The sequence below is a fragment of the Elephantulus edwardii genome, unplaced genomic scaffold (genome assembly GCF_000299155.1).
Source record: "Elephantulus edwardii isolate Elephantulus edwardi_28Jun2011 unplaced genomic scaffold, EleEdw1.0 scaffold00130, whole genome shotgun sequence".
NCBI classification, from domain to species: Eukaryota; Metazoa; Chordata; class Mammalia; order Macroscelidea; family Macroscelididae; genus Elephantulus; species Elephantulus edwardii.
The window spans coordinates 6,274,034-6,299,323 of NW_006399880.1; the positions used below are offsets into that span (position 1 = coordinate 6,274,034).

The 25,290-nt window shown below is 39.8% G+C and overlaps 1 protein-coding gene across 3 annotated transcripts in view; it reads left to right on the forward strand.

Moving 5' to 3' along the window:
- The window catches only part of HTR4 (5-hydroxytryptamine (serotonin) receptor 4, G protein-coupled), a 313,497-nt gene that overhangs the window by 177,700 nt on the left and 110,507 nt on the right, over positions 1-25,290 (forward strand). For all 3 annotated transcript variants that reach the window (XM_006893718.1, XM_006893720.1, XM_006893719.1), the window contains one exon: positions 2,049-2,249. In XM_006893718.1, coding sequence (XP_006893780.1) covers positions 2,049-2,249 — 201 coding nt within the window. The remainder of the gene's footprint in view (positions 1-2,048; positions 2,250-25,290) is intronic.

Consider the following 25,290-nt stretch of genomic DNA (forward strand, 5'->3'; position numbering starts at 1 on the left):
GAATCCACAATCAATACCCATGGAAAATTAAGAAATAAAATGACATTTTGCATAGGGCAAATTAGCTGTCAAAGACCTCTTTAAAATGCCAAAGAGCAAAGGTGCCAGTGCAAAGGCTAAAGTGTGCCTGATCCAAACCAAAGTATTTGCTTGATATGTATCAGTAGTTTCATATGCATCTGAAAGTTGGAAAGTGGACAAAGAAGACTGATGAAGAATAGAAGCTTTTGAGTTGTGGTATTAGTTAAAAGTATTGCATATACCAGGGACGGCCAAAAGAATAAACTCAGCTCTCTTGGAGAAAATGCACCAGGGTACTCCTTGGATACAAGAATGGTGAGACTTCTCACATATTAACAACATGTTTTCATGATGTGTTTGTCAGTCCTTGCATAAAGACTTCATGAAGAGAAAAATTAGAAGGTCAATGAAAATTTTAAAGATAATCAACAAGACAGATTGATGCAACAAAGAGCTTGAATGTGGTAGGGATGTGATAATGGTACAGGGCAGGGCAAAGTTTCTGTAATATTTTCATGGTAGTATCACTATGAGTCTTAGGTGATGCAATAGCACTTAGCAACAACAAATGTATAGTTTAAGTATGTCCCTTGAAATATTAGTAATATATGGCTGTTGCTGTATTGTGTCAAGTAATGTTTTATTCCTAGAGGAGCTATAGAATAGAGTATAACAGTCCTACAAGGCTCTCAAGACTATCATTTTTATGGAAGGAGCCCTGGAACTGCAATAATTGGGTATTTGGCTTTTAATCTAGCAGTTGTTATCTACAGTTGGCTCCACTGGAGAAAAATATGGAGATAGTCATCCATAAGGATTACAGCCTTGGAAACCCTATCACCACCTCTATTCTGTCCTGTAAATTCACTATGAGTTGGAATCTATTTTGTAGCCATGGGTTTGTTAGGGGCAGTTAATCTCTGCAGGAGCAGATCCAGTTGTTTTACTTCAGCAAAGCTGTTGGGTTCAAGCCGCTGTTCTTCTGGTTCACAGCTGATTGCTTACCCATTCACCATTAGGGCACCTTTTTGGGGATATATCTGGATTAAAAAAGCATTCACTATTTGAAATAGTTCTATTTGAAATTCAAATTTAACTGCCTATTCTGTATTTTGACAGCCCTAGGGGCTCTGAAGTAATTGATTGAGAGTGAGAACCGAGCATCAGTAATTATAAAAATTCATCAAGTGATTCTAAGTCACACTTTGGACTGAGAACCACCTATCCACTGTTGTCAAGTCCAGTTCATAGTGACTCTATAGGATCGAGGAGAACTGCCCTAATCAGGCTTTCCGTGTTACCTATCTTAGCAGAAGGGATAGCCTCAGCTTTATACAGTGGAGCTACGGGAGGGTGGCTTCAAACTACTGAACTGAGAGTTAGCAGCCCTACACTTAACCCACTGTGCCACCAGAGCCCCTTTGAGATTACGCGAGCATAAAAAGGCAAGTTCTGTATCTGTGTTTATCTCTGCCATCCTCCATAAGCAAAGCATACGCTAAGCAGATGATGCTGAAAATAAGCAGGGAAGTGCAATTCTGACAAACGTCATGAATATGGATTCCACCACCATGTGAGCGAGTATCTTGGAAGAATCCCTGGGAATGACCAAAGTGATTACTGAAGGAGTGGCTGGCGCTTAATAGGGCCTGTGGTGCATGTAGGGTTGCATGGGCCAGGAAGAGGGACCAGGATCCTGTGTAAGACCTGGAGGCTGGTAAGGGAAAGCTTGAGGCCTCGTTGGGACTTAGATGGGTCAGACAGAGGAGAAAAGAGAAGGATGCTTTAGTTCAAGGTGAGTTTGGAGGAGTCAGAAGGGATGGCGTCACACTCTCTAGAGTTAGAGTTGTATCAATCATGTTGTAGAAGAAAAACCCGAGCCTTACAGAATCCATTACACAATTCTCTTTTTCCATCTTCCCTTCTTTCCTTTCCTTTCCTTTCCTCCTCTCCCCTCTCATCTCCATTTTCCCCTCACCTCTTTTTTTACTCTCTCACTAACTCCTCCTTATACTTTTCTCTCACAGGAAAATAAAAACCAATTATTTCATTGTATCTCTTGCCTTTGCGGATCTTCTGGTTTCGGTGCTGGTGATGCCCTTTGGTGCCATTGAGCTGGTTCAAGACATCTGGATTTATGGGGAGATGTTTTGTCTCGTCCGGACATCTCTTGATGTTCTGCTCACCACCGCATCAATTTTTCACCTGTGCTGCATTTCACTGGACAGGTAAGAACAGAGTCACACAGAGCGTGCCTGAGACAAGGTCCGGATTGCTGCACACTGTCTCTCTTCCCTAGTTCATTAGAAGAAATTACTCTTGGAGAGGGGGAAAAGTGGTTTTCAGGTATTCATTCAATTTCTGGGCTTGATAGGGAGTCCCATTTTTAGTCAGGCATTTCTTTCCTTCATTATTTCTTCTTCTTCTTTTTTTAAAATTATTTCTTAAACACCGAAGAAAACAGCTTAATAAGACCTAGATCTAGACCCAGACTTTTAGAGTGTACCCTTTAGGCAGCAACAGGTACCAGAAATCAGTTGTATCACAGAGCTTTAGATTTTATTCTTGTATTTTGAACAGAATTGTGAGGAATCTTAGTAGTAAGAATGAACATGCCCAGTGAGTCAGCAATGAGGGCAGTTTGGAATGCCTTATGTTGAGAAATATGCCCTTTGCTTGAAAATATGTCTCTATCATAAGTGGGGGAGTGAGTGTGTGTGAGTAAGTGTGTGTGTGCATATAACTATGGGGGAAGTAGGAGCAGGAGATTCTAAAGATTATTATAAAATGCCAAAAATTGCTAATTTTTTTTTATGTAGCCTAGCTACCATTTCATTCTTTTTGCATAATCTTGTTCTTTTTCTTTGCATTTAAATTTGAAAGGCCTAATGATTTCCATGTTTGTGTTATTTGCATTACACTAGAGATATATGCTTATCATTTGTATGGGTACTTTTTTCATTTTCCAATTCCTGCTCATTTGTATTCAGTAATAAAGGCAGAAATGCAATCTGAAAGTCAGATTATTATACTAACATATGTTCCTATCAATGTCGTCTTCTCAAAGAGGTTAGTTCCCAAAAGAAATTGCAGGGCCTGAATCATGAGCTATCAGAATTATGAGAGCAAATTTCTTAATATCTCTCAAGCAGGTCAGCAGATCCTGTTTCTCTTCCATACTTGGGACATGTCACTGTGTCTCTATTCAAGGACTAGAAAAGGCAGCTGATTGAAACTCGGGATTGTGGTATTCATAAAATATAGATCTCTAAGTACTAAAATCATCATCAACTCAGACAATTGCTCATCCTGAGGGAGGGCCTTACGGACCAGAGCCAGCTGAGGGAGCAGCGGATTCATCTTCCCTCTCTTGAGCTATGTTCTCATTGATTGGAACAGCAGACTTAATGGCCTGCTCTATTTAAATTACATTCCTTTCTCTCTCTCTCTTCTGCTCTGCCAAGAACACGTAGTTGAATGTGCTTAAGTTAAATGCATGTGTAATGAGACTCCCGTATACAGCTAGAGATAATGACCTGGGTAAAGCTTGACTAGTGGCTGGCAGCCAGCCCTGCCATGTGTCATACTTTGAAATTTGTGTTTATTAGCTCGCTTACAACAATCTGGATTCAGTACATGAAGAGGATTTTTGAGAGTGTCAGTGTACATTGTGTGAAAATTCATGTTACACAAAATAAAATGCATGGAAAGAGACAATTTATGGAAGTCCAAATAATCATGGTCCAAAAGAGTGGTAAAACCGGCAATATTACAGGCAGTAGCGGGCTACCCGGTGAGCAGGGCAAAGAAAGGGTTGTGCTCACTTACTGTTTAGTAGGGAACAATTTTATATATTTTCATCACATCAAAGATTCTATGTACAGGTTTTGTCTCTCTCTCAACCCCAAAGCATTTTCCTACAGAACGAAGCCCTTTTTTTCATATTTACTGTCCTTTACACTTACATAGTGCCCAGGAAGTAAGATAATCATTAATGCACTTGTGCTTGATTACTTACTAGAGTGACAGTTTTAAATAGGTTTCCCCAATTATTGGGTAGTGAAAGCATATAGAACTGTACATCACAGAGTAGCAAGTAAACCCGTGTTTACCTTACTGAGTAACCTTCCTCAATACAGGGAGCTCTGGTGGCCTAGTGGTAAAGAACTGTGCTGTCAACCCAAAGTCAGACAGTTTGAATCCACCAGCTACTCTGCAGGAGAAAGATGAGCAATCAACTCCTGAGAAATTTACTGCCTCTGAAAACCCAATAAAAGATCAGCTATGTGTCGGTTCTGATTCAATAGTACACAACAACAGGAACCTTAATACAGTTTGTAAGGTGAGGGTAGTCAGGGCAACTGAACATAACATGAAATTAGGGCAAAATTTAATCACATGTAGAAAGAAGTAGAGAAGTCAGATCTTTAAGGCATGGACAGTTTGTATTGGCCATCCCTGAGAAGGCTAAAGATTCTTGAGGTAAGGACAGCTTCCCAATTTCAGACTTACACATAGGTTCTTTTAGCTCTAAACCTTACCCTTCCTGAGCCACTCTCACTGACTCAGACACACCTACTCCCGTTGCCTCAGTACTGTATCAGTCTATCTTATCTGGGGTCTTCCTCTCCTGCACTGTCCCTCCACCCTTCCAAGCATGATGTCCTTTTCCAAGGACAAGTCCCTCCTGGCCACGTGCCCAGAGTACGTGAGACAGAGCCTCAAAATCCTAGCCTCCAAGGAGAAACTTGGTTTCACTCTCTCCAAAACAGACCTATTTATTTTCTTGGCAGTCCATGGTATGTTTAAGATTCTTCTTCAACACCACAACTCAAAGGCATCAATTTTTTTCTTCTGTTATCCTTAGTCATTGCCCAGCTCTCTGATGCATAGTAAGTAATTGTAAAGATCATGGCCTGGATTAGGTACACCTCAATTTGACATCGTTGCTTTTCAGCAATGGGAGAGCTCTCTGACAGCAGATTTTCCCATTGTAATTCACCTTTTGATTTCCTAATTGCTGGTGCTAAAAATGTTGATTATGGAGCCGAGCAAGTTGTAGTTACTAACAACCTCAATCTCTTCTCCATCCATCATGATGCTGCCAATTGTCCCAGTGGTGAGAATCTTTGTGAAGACAAGGTCCATGCCACTGTGGAATTTACACTCTCATGAGGATACTGACAGATAACAATTGCATAATTACTTATTTAAGTGTTTCATAAACACTTATTGAACAAATGGAATGATCAGTGTTCATATTTCTGGACAATGGTAAAATAGTCTCCAAGCTGTTGATAGGTGCCATTGAGTTGAGTACAACACACAGCAATCCTATGAACAACACATATGAACCTTGACCTATCCTGTGCCATCCTCACATTTTCTGACACACTAGAGTCTGTTTGCAACCGTCACTGTGTAAATCCACCTGGCTAAGGATCTTCCTCTCTGTCAAACCTTTGTCCTTCCAAACAAGATGTCCTTCTCCAAGGAATAGCCTCTCCTAGCAATACACTTGAAGTATGTGAGTTGTTGTTGTTAAGTGCTGTTGAGTTGTAGATGACTCATAGCGACCCTATGAATGAAAGACTTGAACAGTTGTATAACTGTCATAGTTTCTCCAAGTTCATAGGGTTTCTGAAGACAAGCTATTTTGGAAGTGGATGCCACTCCTGCTTCCAAGCTTTTTTTTTATCGGGGAGCTCCACCGACCACTGTCTACTATGGGTAACCATTATTGCATTTGATGCATCAGTGTCACAGTGTTCAGCATCACAGCAACCACGAGTTACCTCTGTACATCAAATGGACAGACCAGGGCTATATCTCTTTGAAGAATGTTTGAATGTAAGGAAACTAGTATAAAATAAAATTTTTTAACAAGACCAAAAAAACCCCAAACCTATTCAGTCTAATATGATAGGCACCACACACCTGTAGCTACTTAAATTCAATTAACAAAAATAAACATTCAATTTCTTAAACCACATTTTTGAAAGATACATGCACACACACACACACACACACACACACACACACACACGTATTGTTGTTAGGTGTCGTCGAGTTGTAGACAACTCATAGTGACCCTACGAAAAAAAGGCCTGAGCACTGTTCATAGAGTTTCCAGAGGCAAGCCATTTAAGAAGTCACTGCCACTTCTGCTTCCAGGCTTGTTTTAATGGGGAAGCTCAACCAAACACTGTCCACAATGGGTAACCATTATCGCATTTGGCATATCAATGTCACAGTGTTAGCATCACAGCCACTATGAGTTACCTAGATAGATGATAGATGATAGATAGATAGATAGATAGATAGATAGATAGATAGATAGATATAGAGAGAGATAGAGATATTATGTGCCATCGAGAGTCCAGGGTCTTCCTCTCTTGTTCTGTCCCTCCACCCTTCCAAGCATTTTCCAAGCATGATATCCCTCTCCAGGGACTGGTCCATCCTTGCAACATGACCAAAGTAAGTCAAATGGAACTTCAAAACCCTTGCCTCCAAGGAGCAGCCTATTTTCACCCTCTCCGGGACATAGCTGTTTGTTCAATATTCTTTTCCAGCATCATAACTCAAAGGCATCAATTCTTCTTCTACTATGCTTAGAGATTATCCATCTCTCTGATGCATGTCAGTTGTCTCCAGCATTGCCTATACCAAGAGTGAACTGGAAGGTCCATGCTGAACTTGGCAAAGCAATGTCGTTACCTGAAGGGTATAATTTCATTCATCATCCGACTTCTGTTTTTATGATGATTCTTCTGGCTTGCAGATTGGCTGCGCAAGGCTAGGTCATAGCACACAGCACACGTCCTCATGAGGTGTGATGTCATCCCTGTCCCTGTGATTCCCTGGCATGACGTCATATGATCCTCCCTTAGGCTGCAGTATCTGCTGAGATGACTGACATATAGGGCGGTGATACTCAATCAAGCAAACTGCCTTCTATTCCTGTTTGCCCAGATTGTATGCTTCTGGATCACAGCAAAAGGCACTGTTCTTTTAAGAGCAAAAAAAGGCATCCTTCTACTACCATTCTTGAATCCCCATATGTTAATATTTGAATTCTGTTAGCAATGAGAGCTTACTGCATACTAAAAAATAATCTTCAAATATTATTAAAATATGAGTCACATAGTATAGGACTGTAAAAGATCACAATTGCATTCAAAAGCCTCACAGTAAAATTTATCTTTTTTAAATTTAACATTCTGTGGTAAATAAAAATACAACAAATGCCTTTAATAGAGCACTGGTTTAAAAGTAGAACATAATACAGCAATTAAAAACCACCAAAAGTAGTTACATATATATGATCCTAGAACTTATCATTGGTATTAACTGGGGGAGAAGGAGCAAATTTCAGATTTTGGTGTTTATTATAACTCCAGTTTGATGAGGAAAAAAATATATCTCCAGACATATGAAAAATAAATTTTCTGTGTCAGCCAAGTCGTTTTGATACAGTGACTCTGTGTACTCCTTCTGGTTTCTTTTACTGTTTTCTTCATTCAATATTCTGCCTATAATATACTTAAGTATTGCAACTTGAGACTTGAATTTGTTTTCAGGTCCTTCAGCTTAAGAAACATCAAGGGAGTCTAACTCTTTTGATTTTCAGATTCCAGTTATTTCCACACTTATGATACCTTGTTTTGTCTTCCTGAGCTGCCTTTTTTTTTTTTTATTTCAATGAACATTTACGGAGATTTTGGATTTCCATTCATTCATCGTTGCACTTTTCTTCCCTCCCACCTCCTCCCCCCACCCCCAGTTCACTCTTCTCCTTAAAAAGCAAAAGAAAAACTCCTTCATTGGTACACAATATCCCCCCGCAGCTCTCCCCCCGCCCCCGAGTATACGCCATTCTGCAACCCTCATTCCGAACTGAGCTGCCTTTTGATATCTTCTGTTCATCTCCTTAAAGTACTGATTTCTTCCATTTGCTTTGGCTTCTTGGTGCTCTAGTACAATATTCAGACTCTCTACTGACATCCATTTCAGTCTTTTCTTCCTCCTCCATCTTTATGATGATTTTTGGCATTCTTCCTGGATAATATTCTTGATATCCTCCCACAGCTCGTCTGGTCGTCATTCATTAGTGTTAAAGCCCTCAAACCTCTTCCTGAGATGGTTTTAAAATTCAAGTAGGATAGAGTCAAGGTCAAATTTTGGTTCCTGTGGATTTGATTTAACTAAACTTCTTTAGCTCTAGTTTGAACTTGCATGTAAATAGTTGACAATCAGCACCTGAACTAGTTTTTACAACTGATATTCAGTTTCTCCAATGATAATTTCCAGAGATGTAAGGTTATCATATCACAGATGTGAGATTGTTAGGAATTTCAGCTTGGTTGGCACCACAATCAACACTCTCGGTACCAGTAGTCAGGCAATCAAAAGATGAATTGCATTAGGAAAATCTGTTTTCAAGGACTTTTCCAAAATACTAAAGAGCATTAGAGACTAAAGATCTAGAGACTAAGGTGTGCCTGATTCAGGCCATGGTCTTCAGAATTACTTGCTGTTCATCAGAAAGCTGGACAATAGTTAAGGATAAGAGAAGAAAAATTAATGCCTTCAAGTCATGGTGCTATAGAAGAGACTGAACATACCACAGACTGCCAAGCAAACAAACAGGTCTGTCTTGGAGACGGTGAAACCAAACTGCTTCTTGAAGGCAAGGGTTTTGAAACTCCATCTCACGTGCTTTGGGTACATGGCCAGGAGGGACTAGTGCTTGGAGAAGGACATCATGCTTGGAAAAGTAGAGAGACAGGGCAGGGAAGAAGACCCTGGATGAGATGGAGTGACACTGTAACTGGGGTAGAGTGGGTAATTTGTTGGAGACATTGAGTCCGGCTTAGGATAGGGAAAATTCAGAGCTATTCTACATAGGGTGCCTGTGAGTTGCAGGCAATAATATAGCAACAACAACAATATAAAAGAGAAAATATTAATGAATCTGGATCAAAGCACTAACAGTGTTCATCTAGTATAAAAATTACTTTTCTAATTGATATTTATTATTGTCTACTATTTGACTGTGTGGATCAAAACAAACTGTGGCTGACTCTAAGAAGAATGGGAATCCCAGAACACTTGATCGTGCTAATGCAAAACCTATACTTGGACCAGGAGGCAGTTGTCAGAACAGAGCAAGGGAACACTGTATTGTTCAAAATTGGGAAGGGTGTACACCAGGGACACATCCTATCTCCATACCTTTTTAATCCATATGCAGAACAGATTATCCAGGAGGCTGGGCTCTATGAGGAGAAATGTGGGGTCAAGATTGGTAGACAATTTATCAACAATCTGCATTATGCAGATGGCACAACCCTGCTTGCTGAAACTGAAGGGACCTGAGGCACCTGCTGCAGAGGGTCAAGGACTGCAGCTCCAATATGGATTGAGGCTCAATATCAAGAAGGCAAAGATTCTTACCACTGAACCAATTGGCAGCATCAGGATGGATGGTGAAGAGATTGAGATTGTATACAGTTTTAGTTTGCTTGGCTTCACAGTCAACACTCTTGGCACCAGTAGCCAGGAAATTAAAAGGCGCATTGCCATGGGAAAGTCTGCTGTTAGGGACCTCTCCAAAGTACTGAAGAGCATTGGTGTCTCTCTGGAGACTAAGGTGCGTTTGATACAGGCCATCGTCTTCACAATCACTTGTTATGCATCAGAGAGTTAGACAATGACCAAGGAGGATAGAAGGAGAATTGATGCCTTTGAGCTGTGGTGCTGGAGAAGAGTATTGAGAATACCATGGACTGCTAGGAAAACAAACAGATTTGTCCTGGAAAGGGTTAAACCGGGTGGCTCCTTGGAGGCAAGGATTCTGAGACTCCATCTAACATACTTTGGACATGTTGTGAGGAAAGACTGGTCCTTGGAGAAGGACATCATGCTTGGGAAGGTGGAGGGACGGCGCAGGAGGGGAAGGCCATCTATGAGGTGGATTGATTCAGTGACTGGGATAATCGGGATGGGAGTGTCAGAGACAGTGCGATTGGCACAGGACAGAGCAGAGTTTAGGGCGGTTGTACATAGTGTCGCTATGAGTCGCAAGCGACTCGACGGCACATAACAACAACAACAACTGTTGAATCACAAGCAGCCCTTCAGCGCATTTTCAAAGGCAGTAGATTGTATGGAAGGAGATAGCCTATCTGCCTCCTGAGGAATAGCTCGTGGATTTGAATCACTTGCTTTTGGGTTGACAGCATACCTCCTGACCACTAGGCCACCAGAACAATTAACAGAACAATAATACACATTTCTTCTTAGAATGCCATTTACAACAACTTGAAAAAGTCGATTCTTTCTCTTCAATGCCATACTCACAGAAATAGACTTTCTGTGTTTTACATGTAATAAGCAGACTTATCATGTGGATAGATTATTAGTTTACTTGAGTGGTTTATATTTTAAATAAGCCTTTAACAAGTGCTTTCTTTTTCTTATGTATATAGTCAAGTAAATTGCTGAAGACACTATTGTTAACAACTTTTTTATCATAAAATATGTTAATGAGATCTATTTCAGCAATGTGAAAAAAATTAATCAATTGATTCTATTAACTGACAAATATAGCTTTAGTCATGGCTCTGTAAATAGCTTGAGCAGTATAATCTGATATATTTCTTTCTCTTTTCTGCTTCATCTGCCTCTGACCTTGGTTGTTTTACTTATCTGCCATCTCTCCTTCTTTTGGGCTCTCAGCTCTCAACACTTGTTAGATTGATTCATTCTGGTGCTAGATTTTTTTCCCCCAAAAATAAATAAACACAGCCATAAGCAACCTGAGTCTTGACCTGTTCTTAACTTATGAGACCACAAGAAGAGACAAGGAAATGTTATTTGTCATATTATTTGGGAGAAATTTGATTATTTGTCATGGGAGAATGATAGCTCCATAAGAAAGAGGACTTTGGGACAGACAAGAATGAGAGATAGTAATTTCTCTTAGTTAATGTAAAGACACAATGGAGCCTTCATAATGAGTGTATCATCCTTAATTCTTCTACTTTAGATCAGACATTCCTAAACTACCCTTCTAGCTTCATACGCCATCATTTTGAAACTTTTAATCATTGTGTCCCATTTTCCTAAGAAATCTCTACTTTGTCTTATATTTAGGATTATGTGAAAGTCTCTTAAAAACTAGTTTCATATTATTGAGGCCCCTGTTCTCTGTAGCATTGTAATGTGTGTTCGTTAATACCTCCAGTGAGTTTTCCCTCTTCTTCTTGACACCCAGTAACTTGATGCACTCTATCTAGAGCATCCTCCAACAGTTTCTCAGTCACAAGTTTTCCTTTAAACAGATTTACTTAAAACATACAAATCTGCTATCTTTACCCATCTTGCAAGATGGAGAGTGAAAAGCTGGACATCAAGGAGAAGCAGCTTGAGGCCAAACCCAAAGCCAAGAAGGCAAATGCAAGGGACAAAGTTGAAAAGGCCAAATTCAAGGGCAAAGTGCCCAAGGAAGCAAAGCATCACTACAATAAAAATCCTGTCCTAGTCAGAGGAATCAACAGGTATTCTCGATAGGCCTTGCATTCCAGGAAGGCCATGCAGAAGAGGAAGTATTCAACAACAAATTCCAAGGTTGAAAAGAAGAAGGAGAAGATTATTGCTACTCATTGAAACTTCAAGAAAACAAAAGTCCTTATCACTGGACCAATAGGCAGCATCATGATAGTTGGAGAAGGGATTGAAATTGTCTATGATGCACAAATGGGTAGGTGAAAGAGAAGAAGGAATATAAGGAGATAGTTCTGCTGAAACTGTTGTGCAGAGCCTCCATTTATCAAGTGACACTATCAACCATGGGATAAATCCTTAGCCTGTGGTATTCTGTGGTTTTTTCACTGACTGATTTTCCTGCTTAAACTTCATTCCCAAAAAAGGTTATTTCTTCCACTAAGCTCACATAGAACTTTGCATATAATCATAGCAGTTATCACTCATCGTAAGTACTTTCTGTGACTAGACTCTAAATTCCTTGAGGATTTAGTTTTATCTCATTCATTCTTGGATTCTTACAACTTGCACATAGTAGCTACTCCATGCATGTCTGACCCAGCATGCAGGGTTTTGGAATGTAACTTGTGGATGTTTGGTATGACTTTGTGTGAGCCTCTCTACTGTCTTTGAATTGTCAACAAGGCAAGTGATTACAAATAGAACCTGTGGTGCAAGAGTACTTGAATTCACTTCCAAGCTGACCATCAATTAACTGTGTGATTGTGGGGTACCTATTTAGTCCTTCAGGGTTTATCTTCTCATTGTTGTTGTTATGTGCCTATGAGTCACCTGCAACTCGTAGTGACCCTATGTACAACAGCCTGCTCTATCCCCTGCCAATCTTATTGTCTCAGACACACCTACCCCCATTACCCCAGTGATGGAATAAATCCATCTCACCAAGGGTTTTCTTCTCCTGCACTGTCCCTCCACCCTCCCAAGCATGGCATCCCTCTCCAAGGACTGATTCAACCTTGCAACATGTCCCAAGTATGTCAGATGAAGCTTCAGAATCCTTGCCTCCAAGAAGCAGCCTGGATGTTTGTTCTCCTAGAACTTCATGATATACTCAATACTCTTCTCCAGCACCACAGCTCAAAGACATCAACTCTCCCTCATTCATCCCCAGTTAAGACCATGACCTGTATCAGGTGCATCTTAGTCTCCAGCCTGATATCATTGCTCTTCCATACTTTGGAGAGGTCTCTGACAGCAGACTTTCCCAATGCAATTCGTTTTTTAATTTCCTGGCTGCTGGTACCAAGAGGGTTGACTGTAGAGCCAAGCAAATGGAAGCTGTCAACAATCACAATCTCAATCTCTTCACCATCTATCATGATGCTGCCACTTGGCCCAGTGGTGAGAATCTTTTTTTTCTTGATGTTGAGCTTCAATCCATATTGAAGTTTGCAGTCCTTGACCTTCTCCAGCAAGTGCTTCAGATCCTCCTCAGTTTCAGCAAGCAAGGTTGTATTATCTGCATAACGCAGATTGTTGATGAGTCTACCTCCAATCCTGATGCTACAGTTCTCCTCATTGAGCCCAGCCTCCTGGATAATCTGTTCCGCATATAGATTGAAAAGATATGGAGATAGGACACCTCCTTGATGCACACCCTTCCCAATTTTGAACCATACAGTGTTTCCTTGCTCTGTAGCCTCCTGGTCCAAGTACAGGTTCTGCAAAAGTACAATCAAGTATTCTGGGATTAATTATCCTACCATTCCTAAGGGCTTCTGAGGGACAAATAAATGATTGTATGTAAAGATGTGACTCACTATGTATGTCACCAATGTGGGACACATACATAGTAGGCATACAAATTTTCCTTCAATTACAAACTCTAAGGAGCTAAAGTGGATGTCTTTCTAATCATGAACAGTTACCTTTTCCCCCCCTTCATAACTGTGTATCTTTCAATGTTAGAGGCTTCATATTTCAACCCTGGATATTTCCCTTCAGTCCTTTGGAGAGTTTATCCAACACTGTGTCTTTATCCACACTGTCCTTTTATTTCACCTGTATTCTTGTCCCAGTTTGAGTTCCAGGCTCCTAGTTTAATCAGTCAATTTGGTATCTTTCAGTATCTTTCCATTATACCATGCCCAATTTGGCCAAATTTCTCTCCTACACTAGTATCCTCTCCCACTTTGTACTTCTAAAAGTGCATCTATTCTCTTAGTCTTTAAATACATTTCTCTACAGTTATCTTCTACTTTTCTCCCATGACCACTTTGTTGCTAAATTCTAGCTTTATTTTCAGAAATGTCTTTCAAAGCTAAATCCTTCTTTCTTTTTTTTTCTTTTCATTTCTGTTCTGGATTGTTGCAAGAACTTTTTGTTGTTATTTTAATGCATTTTCTAAATTTTATCTTTGTCTATCATAATTCAGGATGACAACTGTTCTAGAGAGCTGATGCTCTCCTTCTGGAAAGTTTTCTTATTGTAAAGATTCCGAATAATTAACAACACAGGAAACAATTTATCTGCAGATTGCGCATGGATTCTAATTATTGAAAAGAATCCATCTGATGTCTTCCAGTTCTCTAACAGAAAGAAATGTTTCTCACACATTTCTTCTCCCAACAATTTTTTTTTCACTTTTTGCCGTTTAAAGCCCTGTCTCTGCTCTTGGCCATTCTCAGCCCATCTTCTCCTTTCTTTTTTTTTTCTTCTTCAGCCCCTCTTCTTGTCCTTGTATTCTGGTGAATATCACGCTAGGCTCTTCTTCATTGATCCTCCAGGTGACTGGAAGCTTGCCAAGGCCCTGGGGAACTACAGAGAAGAGACCTTTAGTGTTCTTTTGAAGCAAATCCTGTTTTTTCTCTTTCTTCCACCTCCTCTCAAGAGGAAACTGGGGAATTAAAATATGATAAGACAAACTACTGAGAGCAGGAAGACAGATCTTTCTACTCAGGGCTCTGGGTAGAATGCTGGCCAGATCATTTTCTACAGTGATACACTGTCCAGCCAGTGAGCCTCACACCTTCCCTGTGTACTACCTATCTACCTCTGTTCACCCACCACCATATTGACTTTATAGAAAGTATTTCTACATACCTGTATGTACTATAAATAGATCCATGTATATAGTAAGCAGAGGACAAAATTATAAAAACTTATCAACCAGAATCAAATAGCTAAAAAGTATCAATTACTGGACTTATGAGCTCAAGACCATTGTCTTGAGGAACACCAAAGTCAAATGACATAATCTGTTGTTGTTGTTGTTGTTGTGTACCATCGAGTCAGAACCCAACCCCTAGCTGACTCTCCAGTGGATTTTCAGAGGCAATTAATTCCACAGGAAGAGATTGCCCATCCTTCTCCCATAGAGCAGCTGGTGGATCTGAACCATATGCCTTTGAGATTGCAGTGCAGCTTCTTGCTACTAGGCCAATATTCTACAACATATTTTGGTGAGTAGCAACTGGACTATTAAAAGCTTGGAGTAGCCATTGGTCTTACCTCATTTAGCATAAAGAGGATGATGAAAAATCAAAGATTATTAATCCAAAGGATTAACAGAGCACATGGACATAAATCTTTATGGCTCTGAGACAAGAACTAGGTGGTACTTGGCTACCACCACTAACTGTTCTGAAAAGGATCACAAGAGAAAATCCCTGACAGAGTGGGGACAAAACTCAAAATTATTTACTGATTTGATAGGGACAAGTGAAACTTTAAGACTATGGCCTTAAACATTCTTCAAGCCTAGTGCTGAAATCACTCTCTTGACTTGATTTCTAGCCAAATAATAAATAGATCTATAAGGTGATCAGGAAGCTCTAATGGCTTAGTGGTAAGGAGTTTCTATACCAACCCAAAGGCAAGGAGTTCAACTCCACCAGCTGTTCTATGAAAGAAAGATGGGCAGTCTCCTCCCATGCAATTTACAGCTCCTGAAAACCCTCTAGAGGGTCAGTTAAGAATTAGAATTGTTCTAATGGGAACTGACACATTACAACAACAATATAAGGTGATCAGTAACACAAGGAAGATACCTACTTGCTAAAACAATCAATCATCCAAGATCAGAATGGCAGAATTTGCTTACAAATAACCTCAGAAGACAAGAAGAGAGAAATAAAGAGCAAATACAAATGAGACATGGAGAAACAGGACAAGTGCTTTTCTTTGAAAATGTGGGGATTGGTATCACTGTTACAAAACATCACATGCTTGAATTGTTGAATGGAAAACCAGTTTTCTCTCTAAACTGACTATAAATTACAATAAAAATAAATAAAAACAAAAGACGAAGCAAAACCTATGACATACAATACTTGTTTATCAAAGCAGCCACAGAGAAGACCAGACTCAAGGAAAGAATGCATATTCTTAAGCCACCTCTTGCTTGGGAAAAAAAATGTCCAAAGTTTGCAGCCATCTTTAACCAGCCATAGCTATAATCTCTTACAAAATTCAGATGCACTTAACCTTTTATACACATAAGAACAAAAACACATGGTCTGTCCAAGATTGGAAGGAAAATTCATTAAGAAAGGCTAAAGGTAAAATACACCTTCTGATTTACATAATTACTGACTGTGTAAAGTTCTTTATCCTCTTACTTATAGAAGATCATTAGCTTATGCTTTATAAATTATTAATTGGGGAGGGCGGAAATCAGTGGTAGGAAAAGCTCGTCTTCCTGATTACATTCAAATACTCATGTCTTAGAAGACAGCTTCCAGTTATCTCTTTCCTCCTGACCTGTAGATGACATTTCTTTTCTCCATAAATAAATTTATATTGATTACATTAGTTGTTAATTCCATTTACTCTTTGGCTAATCTGTATTAAGGATTTAGTTCCAGTGATCATTGGCTTAGTGATAATTACATGAGCAGGATGCTGCTACTTTTAGTTGTCTCAGGTAGGGGAAGTCCTCAGTGGATCCTACATTTTTAATCAGCTCTGATACAGGCAGCCAATGTTGTCCCACTACAGCCATTTCCTTTTAGGAACCAGCTCATTCACTTTATTGTTTCTTAGAATGAGCTACTGGAAGAAATATTGTATCATGTGATTTCTATTTTATTTCCAAATAATCTAAAGTCTCTGGTGCCAAAATGTATTTGAGTCAGTACAAAAATGTGTGCAAAAGAAAAAAAAATGAAATTCAAGTCCTGGACTTTTAATGAATTTCCCTTCCAACCTTGGGCAAACCACACGTGGTCTTATTTCAGTATGCTTGATGTGGTGTACCACAAATTACATTTCACTCAAAAGGAGATAAGAAATAAGCAATTTGTTTAGAATCCTTAGAATACAAGTTCAGCTTTACTTATGAGACAAATTTATAAAAAGAAAGATCTGTATTTATATCTAATTGGAAGGTATGAGTGTATAACGTGATAATATATGCCATCAATGGAGGGTTTTGGTGGCCTAGAGGTAAGAAGCTGCACTGGAATCCCACCAGCTATTCCACAGAAAAAGGATGAATGATCTCCTACCATTAGATACAGTCTCTAAAAACCCACCAGAGAATTAGTTCCAACTCAATGGTAAACAATGTTAAGCTGTAAGGGAGCTCTGGTGGTAAGGAGCTGCACTGTGGTTCATATCCATCAGCTGCTCTGCAGGAAAAATATGAGTAACCTCTTCGTGTGTGATTTACTGCCTCTAAAAAACCATAGAGGGTCAGCAATGACTTGATTCCAGTCAATGGCACCCAACAATGACATCAAGCAAGCTTTATGTGTGAAAAACTTTTAAGGTTTTAGACATATTTTTCCATAAAGTCCTACAGCATACCAATGAGGTGGGTACAATAATCTCTGCTTTACAGGTAGTCTAGTGGATTGACATCCGGAAGGATTTCTGTGCTTTATTGACTATGCAGAGTCATTTGACTGTGTGGATCATAACAAATTATGGCTAATATTGAGGAGAATGGGAATCCCAGAATACTTAATTATGTTCACATGAAACCTGTACCTAGACCAAGAGACTGTTGTCCAAACAAAGCAAGCAAAAACTTCATGGCTTAAAAATGAGAAAGGTATGTGTCAGGGCTATGTCCTTTCTCCATACTTAGTCAATCTGTTGCTGTTGTTGTTGTTGAGTACTATCAAGTCAGAACCAAGAAGTGATTATTTCTTTCCACCAGCAGAGGAAGTAGTAGAGATGAAACGCGTGCCTTTAGGATTGCAGTGCACCTTCTTACCAGTAGGCCACCAGAGCTCCCTGAAGCTCAACAAGTCATTCAAGAAGCCAGACGTTATGAAGAAAATTATGGCATCAGAATCAGAGGAAGACTAATCAGCAAGCTAAATTATGTTGATGACACAACTTTGCTCACTGAAAGCAAGGAAGACTTGAAGGACTTACTACAGAAGATCAAGGACTACAGCCTTCAATATGGATTGCATCTGAACATCAAAAAAACAAAAATCTTTGCCACTGGACCAATAGGCAACATCATAATACATGAATAAAAGATTAAAGTTGTCAACTACTTTCTCTTACAATATCCACAATCCTTGATATCAGCAGTCAAGAAATCAAGAGATATAGTACTTTGGGTAAATCTGCTGTCAGGAACCTCTCCAAAGTCCTGAAGAGAAATTATATTAGTTCAAAGAATAAGGTGTACCTGATCCAAGGCATGGTCTTCTCAATTGCTTGCTATGCATTGGAAAGTTGCACAAAGAATGATTAAAGATGACATAAGAAGAATCAATGCCTTTGAGCTGTAATGTTGGAGAATACTGAATATCACATGGACTACCAAGAGAACAAACAACTCTGTCCTGGAGTAAGTGGAGTCAAGGAAGGCAAGGATAGTGTAACTCTGTCTCACATACTTTGGGCATGTTGTTAGGAGGGGTTAGTTTTTTAAAAAGCCTAGTCAACATAAAAGAGGAAGCCCACATCAAGGTGTATTAACAAGATGACTGAAACAATGAGCTCAAGGGTATTGGATATGGTGGGTATGGCAGAAGGTAGGCAAGCTTCAGAACTGCTGTTTGGAGGGTCATTATGAGTTGTACTCAACTGGATGGCAAGAAATAACAGTGAATTGAGAGTTTTGGTGCTGACTCAAAGTCAGGTGGGTCAAATCCACTAGCTGCTTCAAAGAAAAAAGGGGGGGGATGACAATTTCCCTCTATGCTATTTCCAGTCTCTAAAACCCACTGGAGTGTGAACTATGAGCTTATTACTACTTGATGACATTGAGGGTTTTTTGAGAGTTTTATAAATGAGGAAACTAGATCCTGGCATTCAAGTATCTGGCCAAGACTGTGGAGCTAATAAATGGAAGGTAAATGTTGTTGGTACTTGGTTGTTAAACATAGAATAGACTGCTAAGATCTCTTCCTCTTCTCAAAGTCTAGGATTCCAAGTTGTTCTTGTCACTTACTCTGCCTTCCTTGTGGTTGCAGAATAGGGAGTGAGGAGGCAAAATTTTCCTTAATTATAGGAGGAGTGGAGAAGGATTTGCATAGAGCTTAAAATAAGTGGCTGTCTTTTAAGAGTTGTTAAAGTAAATTTTGTCCCCAGAGACATTTAAAAGCAATTTAATAACACATTTACATATGGGCTGCACTTTCAGAAAACTAATAACTGTTATACTATCTCTATCTATCAGATAGATAGATAGATAGATAGATAGATAGATAGATAGATAGATAGAGGATAGATAGAGAAGTCATATTTTTTTAATCAGGATAAACAAGCTTCTGTCAGAAAAGAGCAAAAGAATATTGCATGGTTTAAAATCAGGAAAAGTGTATGTCAGAGAAGTATCCATTCTCTGTGCCTTTTCAGTTTCTATGCTGAGCAAATAATTCATGAAGCTGGACTCTATGAAGAGGAATGTGACAACAGGATTAGAGAAAAGACAACACAACCTGCATTATGCAGATGACACAATCTTGCTTGCTGAAAGTAAGAAGGACTTGAAAAGCTTGCTGCAGACGATCAAAGACTACAGTCTTCAATATGCATTGCATCTAAATATTAAGAAAACAAAACTCATCATTGGACCAGTCAATAAGTAGCATCATTATGGATGGAGAAAAGACTAGAGTTGCCAATGCTTTTGTCTTGCTTGGATCAACAATCAACAAACACCCTTGATATCGCAGTCAAGAGATCAGAAGACATTGTGCTGAACAAGTCTGCTTTCAGGGACCTCTCAAAAAAAAAAAAAATATATATATATGCAACTATGTCAATTTGAAGACCAAGATTCATCTGATTCAGCCCATGGTTTTTTCAGTCACTTGCTGTGCATCTGAGAGCTGGACAATGAATAAGGATGACAGAAGAAGAACTGATGCCTTTGAGCTGTGGTGTTGGTTAAGAGTACAGAATATTTCATGGACTGCCAAAAGAACAAACAGATATGTCTTGGGAAAAGTGCTGCCAGAGTCATCCTTGGTGGTAAAGATGGCAAAGTTTCACCTCACATACTTTGGACAAGCTTGGTATGGGAAATCATGCTTAGAAAGAAGGATGGTCAGCGAAAGAGAGGAAGACATCCAGTGAGATAGACTGACACAGTGACTGTAGTTCAGATCTACAGTTCAGAGAATCATTATGTTGTTGTTGGTAGGTGCTCTCTAGCCAAGTACAACTCATAGCAACCCTGTGAACAAAAGATCTGAACCCTGTTCAATCCTACACCATCCTCACGCTTCCTGACACACAAGAGCAACAGTCACTGTGTCTCATATAATATTATTTATGATGATGTGAGCACGCACTTTATATCTATCCTTGTGGATGCAGTGATTGTAAAAAAGGGGGGCCTTATAAATCAGAGATTTTTCTTACCTTCTGTCCTACTCCCTAAATCTTTTGAGGGGGAACAGGGATTTTATTGTACTGTGCATCTCCTAGACTATATCACATTAAGATGGGCAGGATGGGAAGTGATGTCCACGTCGTCTCTGCACTGTGCAATGTGAAGGGGTTCCACAGTGTTGTATCCTCCACGTGGCTCCCCAGTTTAAGAAATTAGAGCACATTAATAGTATATGCCAAGAAGAGTGCCTGCCAATGATGAAAACTGCTTCATCTGAAATAATTTTTTTTCCAAATTGGTGCTGTTAATATGTCATTGTGGAAGATTGCCTTGTGCATTGTCGTTTAACAATATCACTGGCCTCTATTTTCCAGCTACTAAAAGCACTGTTTTCCCATTTGTAACAATTAAAAATGTCACCAGGTATTGCTAAATGTCTCCAAGGGGACAAAATGACCCTTGTTGTACATCACTTGTAATAAATTGGATCATGTTTCTACAAAATATGTGTCAATTAGGCTTGCCCATGATCCTCAATATTGTGTAATTATCCTCTATTTTGTGAGCTGGTATAATTATATGTTGTAAATTATCTCACCTCTGCAATGTTAATGAGGCAGAATTTGGGCACTTTTATTAATGTGGAAGGATTAGCTTGTATTTTATCTGAGATGTAAAAGTGATTGAATAAAACAGCAGAGATCATCAGAGGGACTTATTACCATCAAGAAAGAAGAGAGAAGAAGAGTTCACTGCACTGTGAGCTTTCTAGACTCAAAACTCAAAAGAAGATTGGTGCCAGGATACATGAAAGCTCTGTTGTTGTTGTGTGCTGTTGAGTCACTTGTGACTCATAACAACCCTATGTACAAGAGCCCTAAACCTTGCTCTATCCTGTGCCAACATCGCCGTCTATGAAACACTCACCCCCACCATCAATCACAGAATCAATCCATCTCATCATGGGTCTTCCTCTCTTGTGCTACCCTTCCACCCTCCCAAACATGATTTCCCTCTCCAAGGACCAGTCCCTCCTTGCAATATGCCCAAAGTATGTTAGATGAAGCTTCAGAATCCTTGCCTCCAAGGAGCATTCCAGCTCCACCCTTTCCAGGACAAACCTGTTTGTTCTAGCAGTCTATGAATACACTCTTCTCCAGCACCACAGGTTAAAGGCATCAATTCTCTATTATTCCTAGTCACTGTTCAACTCTCTAATGCATAGTACACAACTGCAAAGATTATAGCCCAGATCAGGCACACCTTAGTCTCCTGCCTGACATCGTTGCTTTTCAGTACTCTGCAGAGGTCCCTGACAGCTCACTTTCCCAATGCAATTCATCTCTTGATTTCCAAGCAAACTAGAACAGTTAACTATCTCAATATTTTCACCATCCATACTGATGCTGCCAATTGGTCCAGTGGTGAGAATCTTTGTTTTCTTGATGTTGAGCTTCAATCCATATTGGAGGCTGCAGTCCTTGACCTTCTGCAGCAGTGCTTCAGGTCCTCCTCAGTTTCAGCAAGCAGAGTTGTGTCATCTGCATAACTCAGGCTGTTGATGAATCTTCCACCAATTCCTTTTTGTACAGCCCAGCGTCTCGGATGATCTGTTCTGCATACAGATTAAAAAGGTATGGAGATAGAATACAACACTGTTAGACCCCCTTCTTGATTTTGAACCATGTAGAGTCTCCTTGCTCTGTTCTGAAGACTGCCTCTTGGTCCAAGTATAGAAGTGGAAGGGAGAATGTGATCAGAGCTGACACAGAAAGAGATCCTTCTCTTAGAGCTTGTGCCTTGAATTCAGGTTCTAGCTTCCTAACTAGAGAATAAATTTGTTATTTTATAAGGTGTGGTTGATCCGGGCCATGGTCCTTGCTATACATCAGAGAGAGGGACAATGACTAAGGATGACAGAAGAAGAACTGATGCTGTCAAGTTATGGTGCTGGAGAGTCTTGAACATACAATGGACCACCAAGAAAATAAATAAGCCTGTCTTGGAGAGGGTGAAACCAAGTTTCTTCTTAAAGGCTAGGATTTGAAGCTCCGTCTGACATACTTTGAGCATTTGGCCAGGAGAGACCAATCCTTGGATAAAGACATCATGCTCAGAAGGGTGATAGGACAGTAAAGGAGAGGAAGACCCCAGATGAGATGGAGTGATACAGTAAACTGGGGCAATAGGGGTAGGTGTGTTGGAGTCAGAGAGACTGGCTCAGGATAGGGCAGGCTTCAGAGATATTGTACATAAGGTCACTATGAGTCTCTGGTGACTCTGCAGCCCATAACAACAATTCCATTTGTGTGTGGTATTTCTACCATTCTAAAGACATGTGGTATCTCTAACATTCTAAGGAGTGAGTGCCTTCCTACTGTTCTTTAAAGGCCTATCTATGATTTATCCAAAAGTTGAGCAATGATGAGTTTTGTTCCAAGTTTAAAACCCTAAAGGCCATACATAGTCTTGGTGATTCTACTTGTTGTCATTGTTGTTGTTAGGTGCCACCAAGCCATAGCACCTCTATGAACAACAGATCCCAACCCTGTCCTCTCCTGTGCCGTCTTTACACTTCCTGACACACTAGAGCCACTGCAGCAGTCACTGTGTCAGTCCACCTGGTCAAAGGTCTTCCTCTCCTTCGCCAACCTTCCACCTCATCATCCTTACCTTCAAAGAGCACTCTGGCTGCACCCTCTCCGAGACATATTTATCAGTTCTTTTGGCAGTTCTTGGGATGTTTGGTGCTCTTTTCCAACACCACAGCTCAAAGGCATCAATTCTTCTGCCATTGTCCAGCTCTCAGATGTATAGCAAGTCATCAGAAAGACCATGTCCTGAATCAGATGCACCTTAGTTTTCAAACTAAGTTTTCAAACTCCTCAATAATTTGGAAAACTTCCTAACTGAAGACCCCACTAGCATTTCCAGTGCAATGCATTTCCATATTCCTAACTGTTGGTACCAAGAGTGTTAATTGTGGATCTTTTATCATATCTGTAACCTTGGAGGTTTTGATTTTTAGTTTTGTTCCGCATATTCTTCTCTTCTATTCAAGACCTTTTACTATAATTAATTTCTTTGAGAGTGGTCAGCAATGGTATCTGGGCTCCATATAGTTCTTGACTCAAAAAGTCATTGAAGTTGAGGTTTTTAGTGGTCCATTAGTCAAACGAACTAACTCAGTAAATCTTTTCTTTTTTTTCCAGTCAGTAAAGTACTAATAGTTGTGCCTTGGATGACTGTTTGCAAACTCTTAAGACCTCAGCAGTTGCTTGCCAGAGTAGAATGTAGAATATTGTGGATTATGTTATGTCAATTAACTGTAATTTCCCCCAAAACTATGGCTCATTCATCCTAGAACTAGCAACTCCTTCCCTCAGTTTATCTAATTATTATTAAGAAGCTTATCCTCTGTTGGCTCTGATAGATGTATAGAGATAGAGATAGAGATATATTCATAGTGTATAATAATATGAATGTAGAAAGATAATCTCCTTAGGAAAAAATTTACCCTCTTTTTTTCTATATATAGATATATTTATGGCATATAATAATATGTATGTAGAAATATAATCTGCTTAGGTAAATTTTTACCCTCTTCTTTTCTGCTTGTGTTTTTCTAAATCTATTAAATGGATGAATTTCAGTTCCTTTCTGAAAAATACTTGTAAGGATTAACTGGGATAATACAGGTAAACTAAAACGTATTGTCATTGAGTCCAGACTGACTCATAATTGACTCTCCAGTGGATTTTTCAGAAGTTTTAAGTAACGTTGGAGGATATAATTGCAATGGGAAAGTCTGAGGTTAGGGACCTTTCCAAAATACTCAAGAGCAACAGTGTCTCTCTGGAGACTAAGGTCTGCCTGATACAGGCCATGGTTTTTGCAATCACTTGTTATGCATCAGAGAGTTGGACAATGACTAGGGAGGATAGAAGGAGAATTGACGCCTTTGAGCTAGCTGTGGTGCTGGAGAAGAGTATTGAACGTACCATGGACTGCCAAGAAAACAAACAGATTCATCGTAGAGAGGATTAAACCAGGCTGCTCCTTGGAGGCAAGGATTCTGGGGCTTCGTCTGACATACTTTGGACATGTTGTAAGGAGAGACAGGTCTTTAGAGAGGGACATCATGCTGGGTAGAGTAGAGGGACAGCGCAGGAGGGGAAGACCCTCTATGAGGTGGATTGATTCAGTGACTGGGGCACTCGGGATGGGTGTTTCAGAGGCAATGCAATTGGCCTGGGATAGAGCAGGGTTTAGGGCTGTTGTACATAGGGTCGCTATGAGTCGCAAACTACTCGACGGCACATAACAACAACAACAGGAGGAAATTGTCCATCTTTATCTCTTGGAGCAGCCAGTGGATTCTAGCTGGTACCTTTGGGTTTCCAGTGTAAACCCATTAATCAGTAAAGCATTTCTTGGATAATAATATCTATGGTTATGAACTCGGCCACTTGATAATAATAGCAGTAATTTACAGTGACTAAGGATAACATAAAAAGAAGCGATGCCTTCTGCTTGTGATTTTGAAGAAGAGCATCAAATATCCCACAGCTGCCAAAAAGAGAAACAAATATGTCTTGGAGAAAGTGCAACCAGGTGCTCCTTAGGTGAGGATGATGAAGCTTCATCTCACATCTTTAACATACAGTTGGGAAAGGCCAGTCCCTGGAGGTTGTCATGCTTGCAATGGTGGAGGGTCAACATAGAAGTGGAAGACCCCATCAAGGTGGATTGACACAGTGACTCTAACAATAGTCTCAAGTATATCAGAGATGGTTAGGAAGGCACAAGATAGGGCCAGGTTCAGATCTGTGGCTGTGAGTTGCAGTTGACTCAAAGCACAGAACAGTGGCATCATGTAATATTTGTCCTTTTGTGACTGGGATATTTCACTCAGCATAATGTTCTCCAGAGTCAACCATTTTGAATAATAT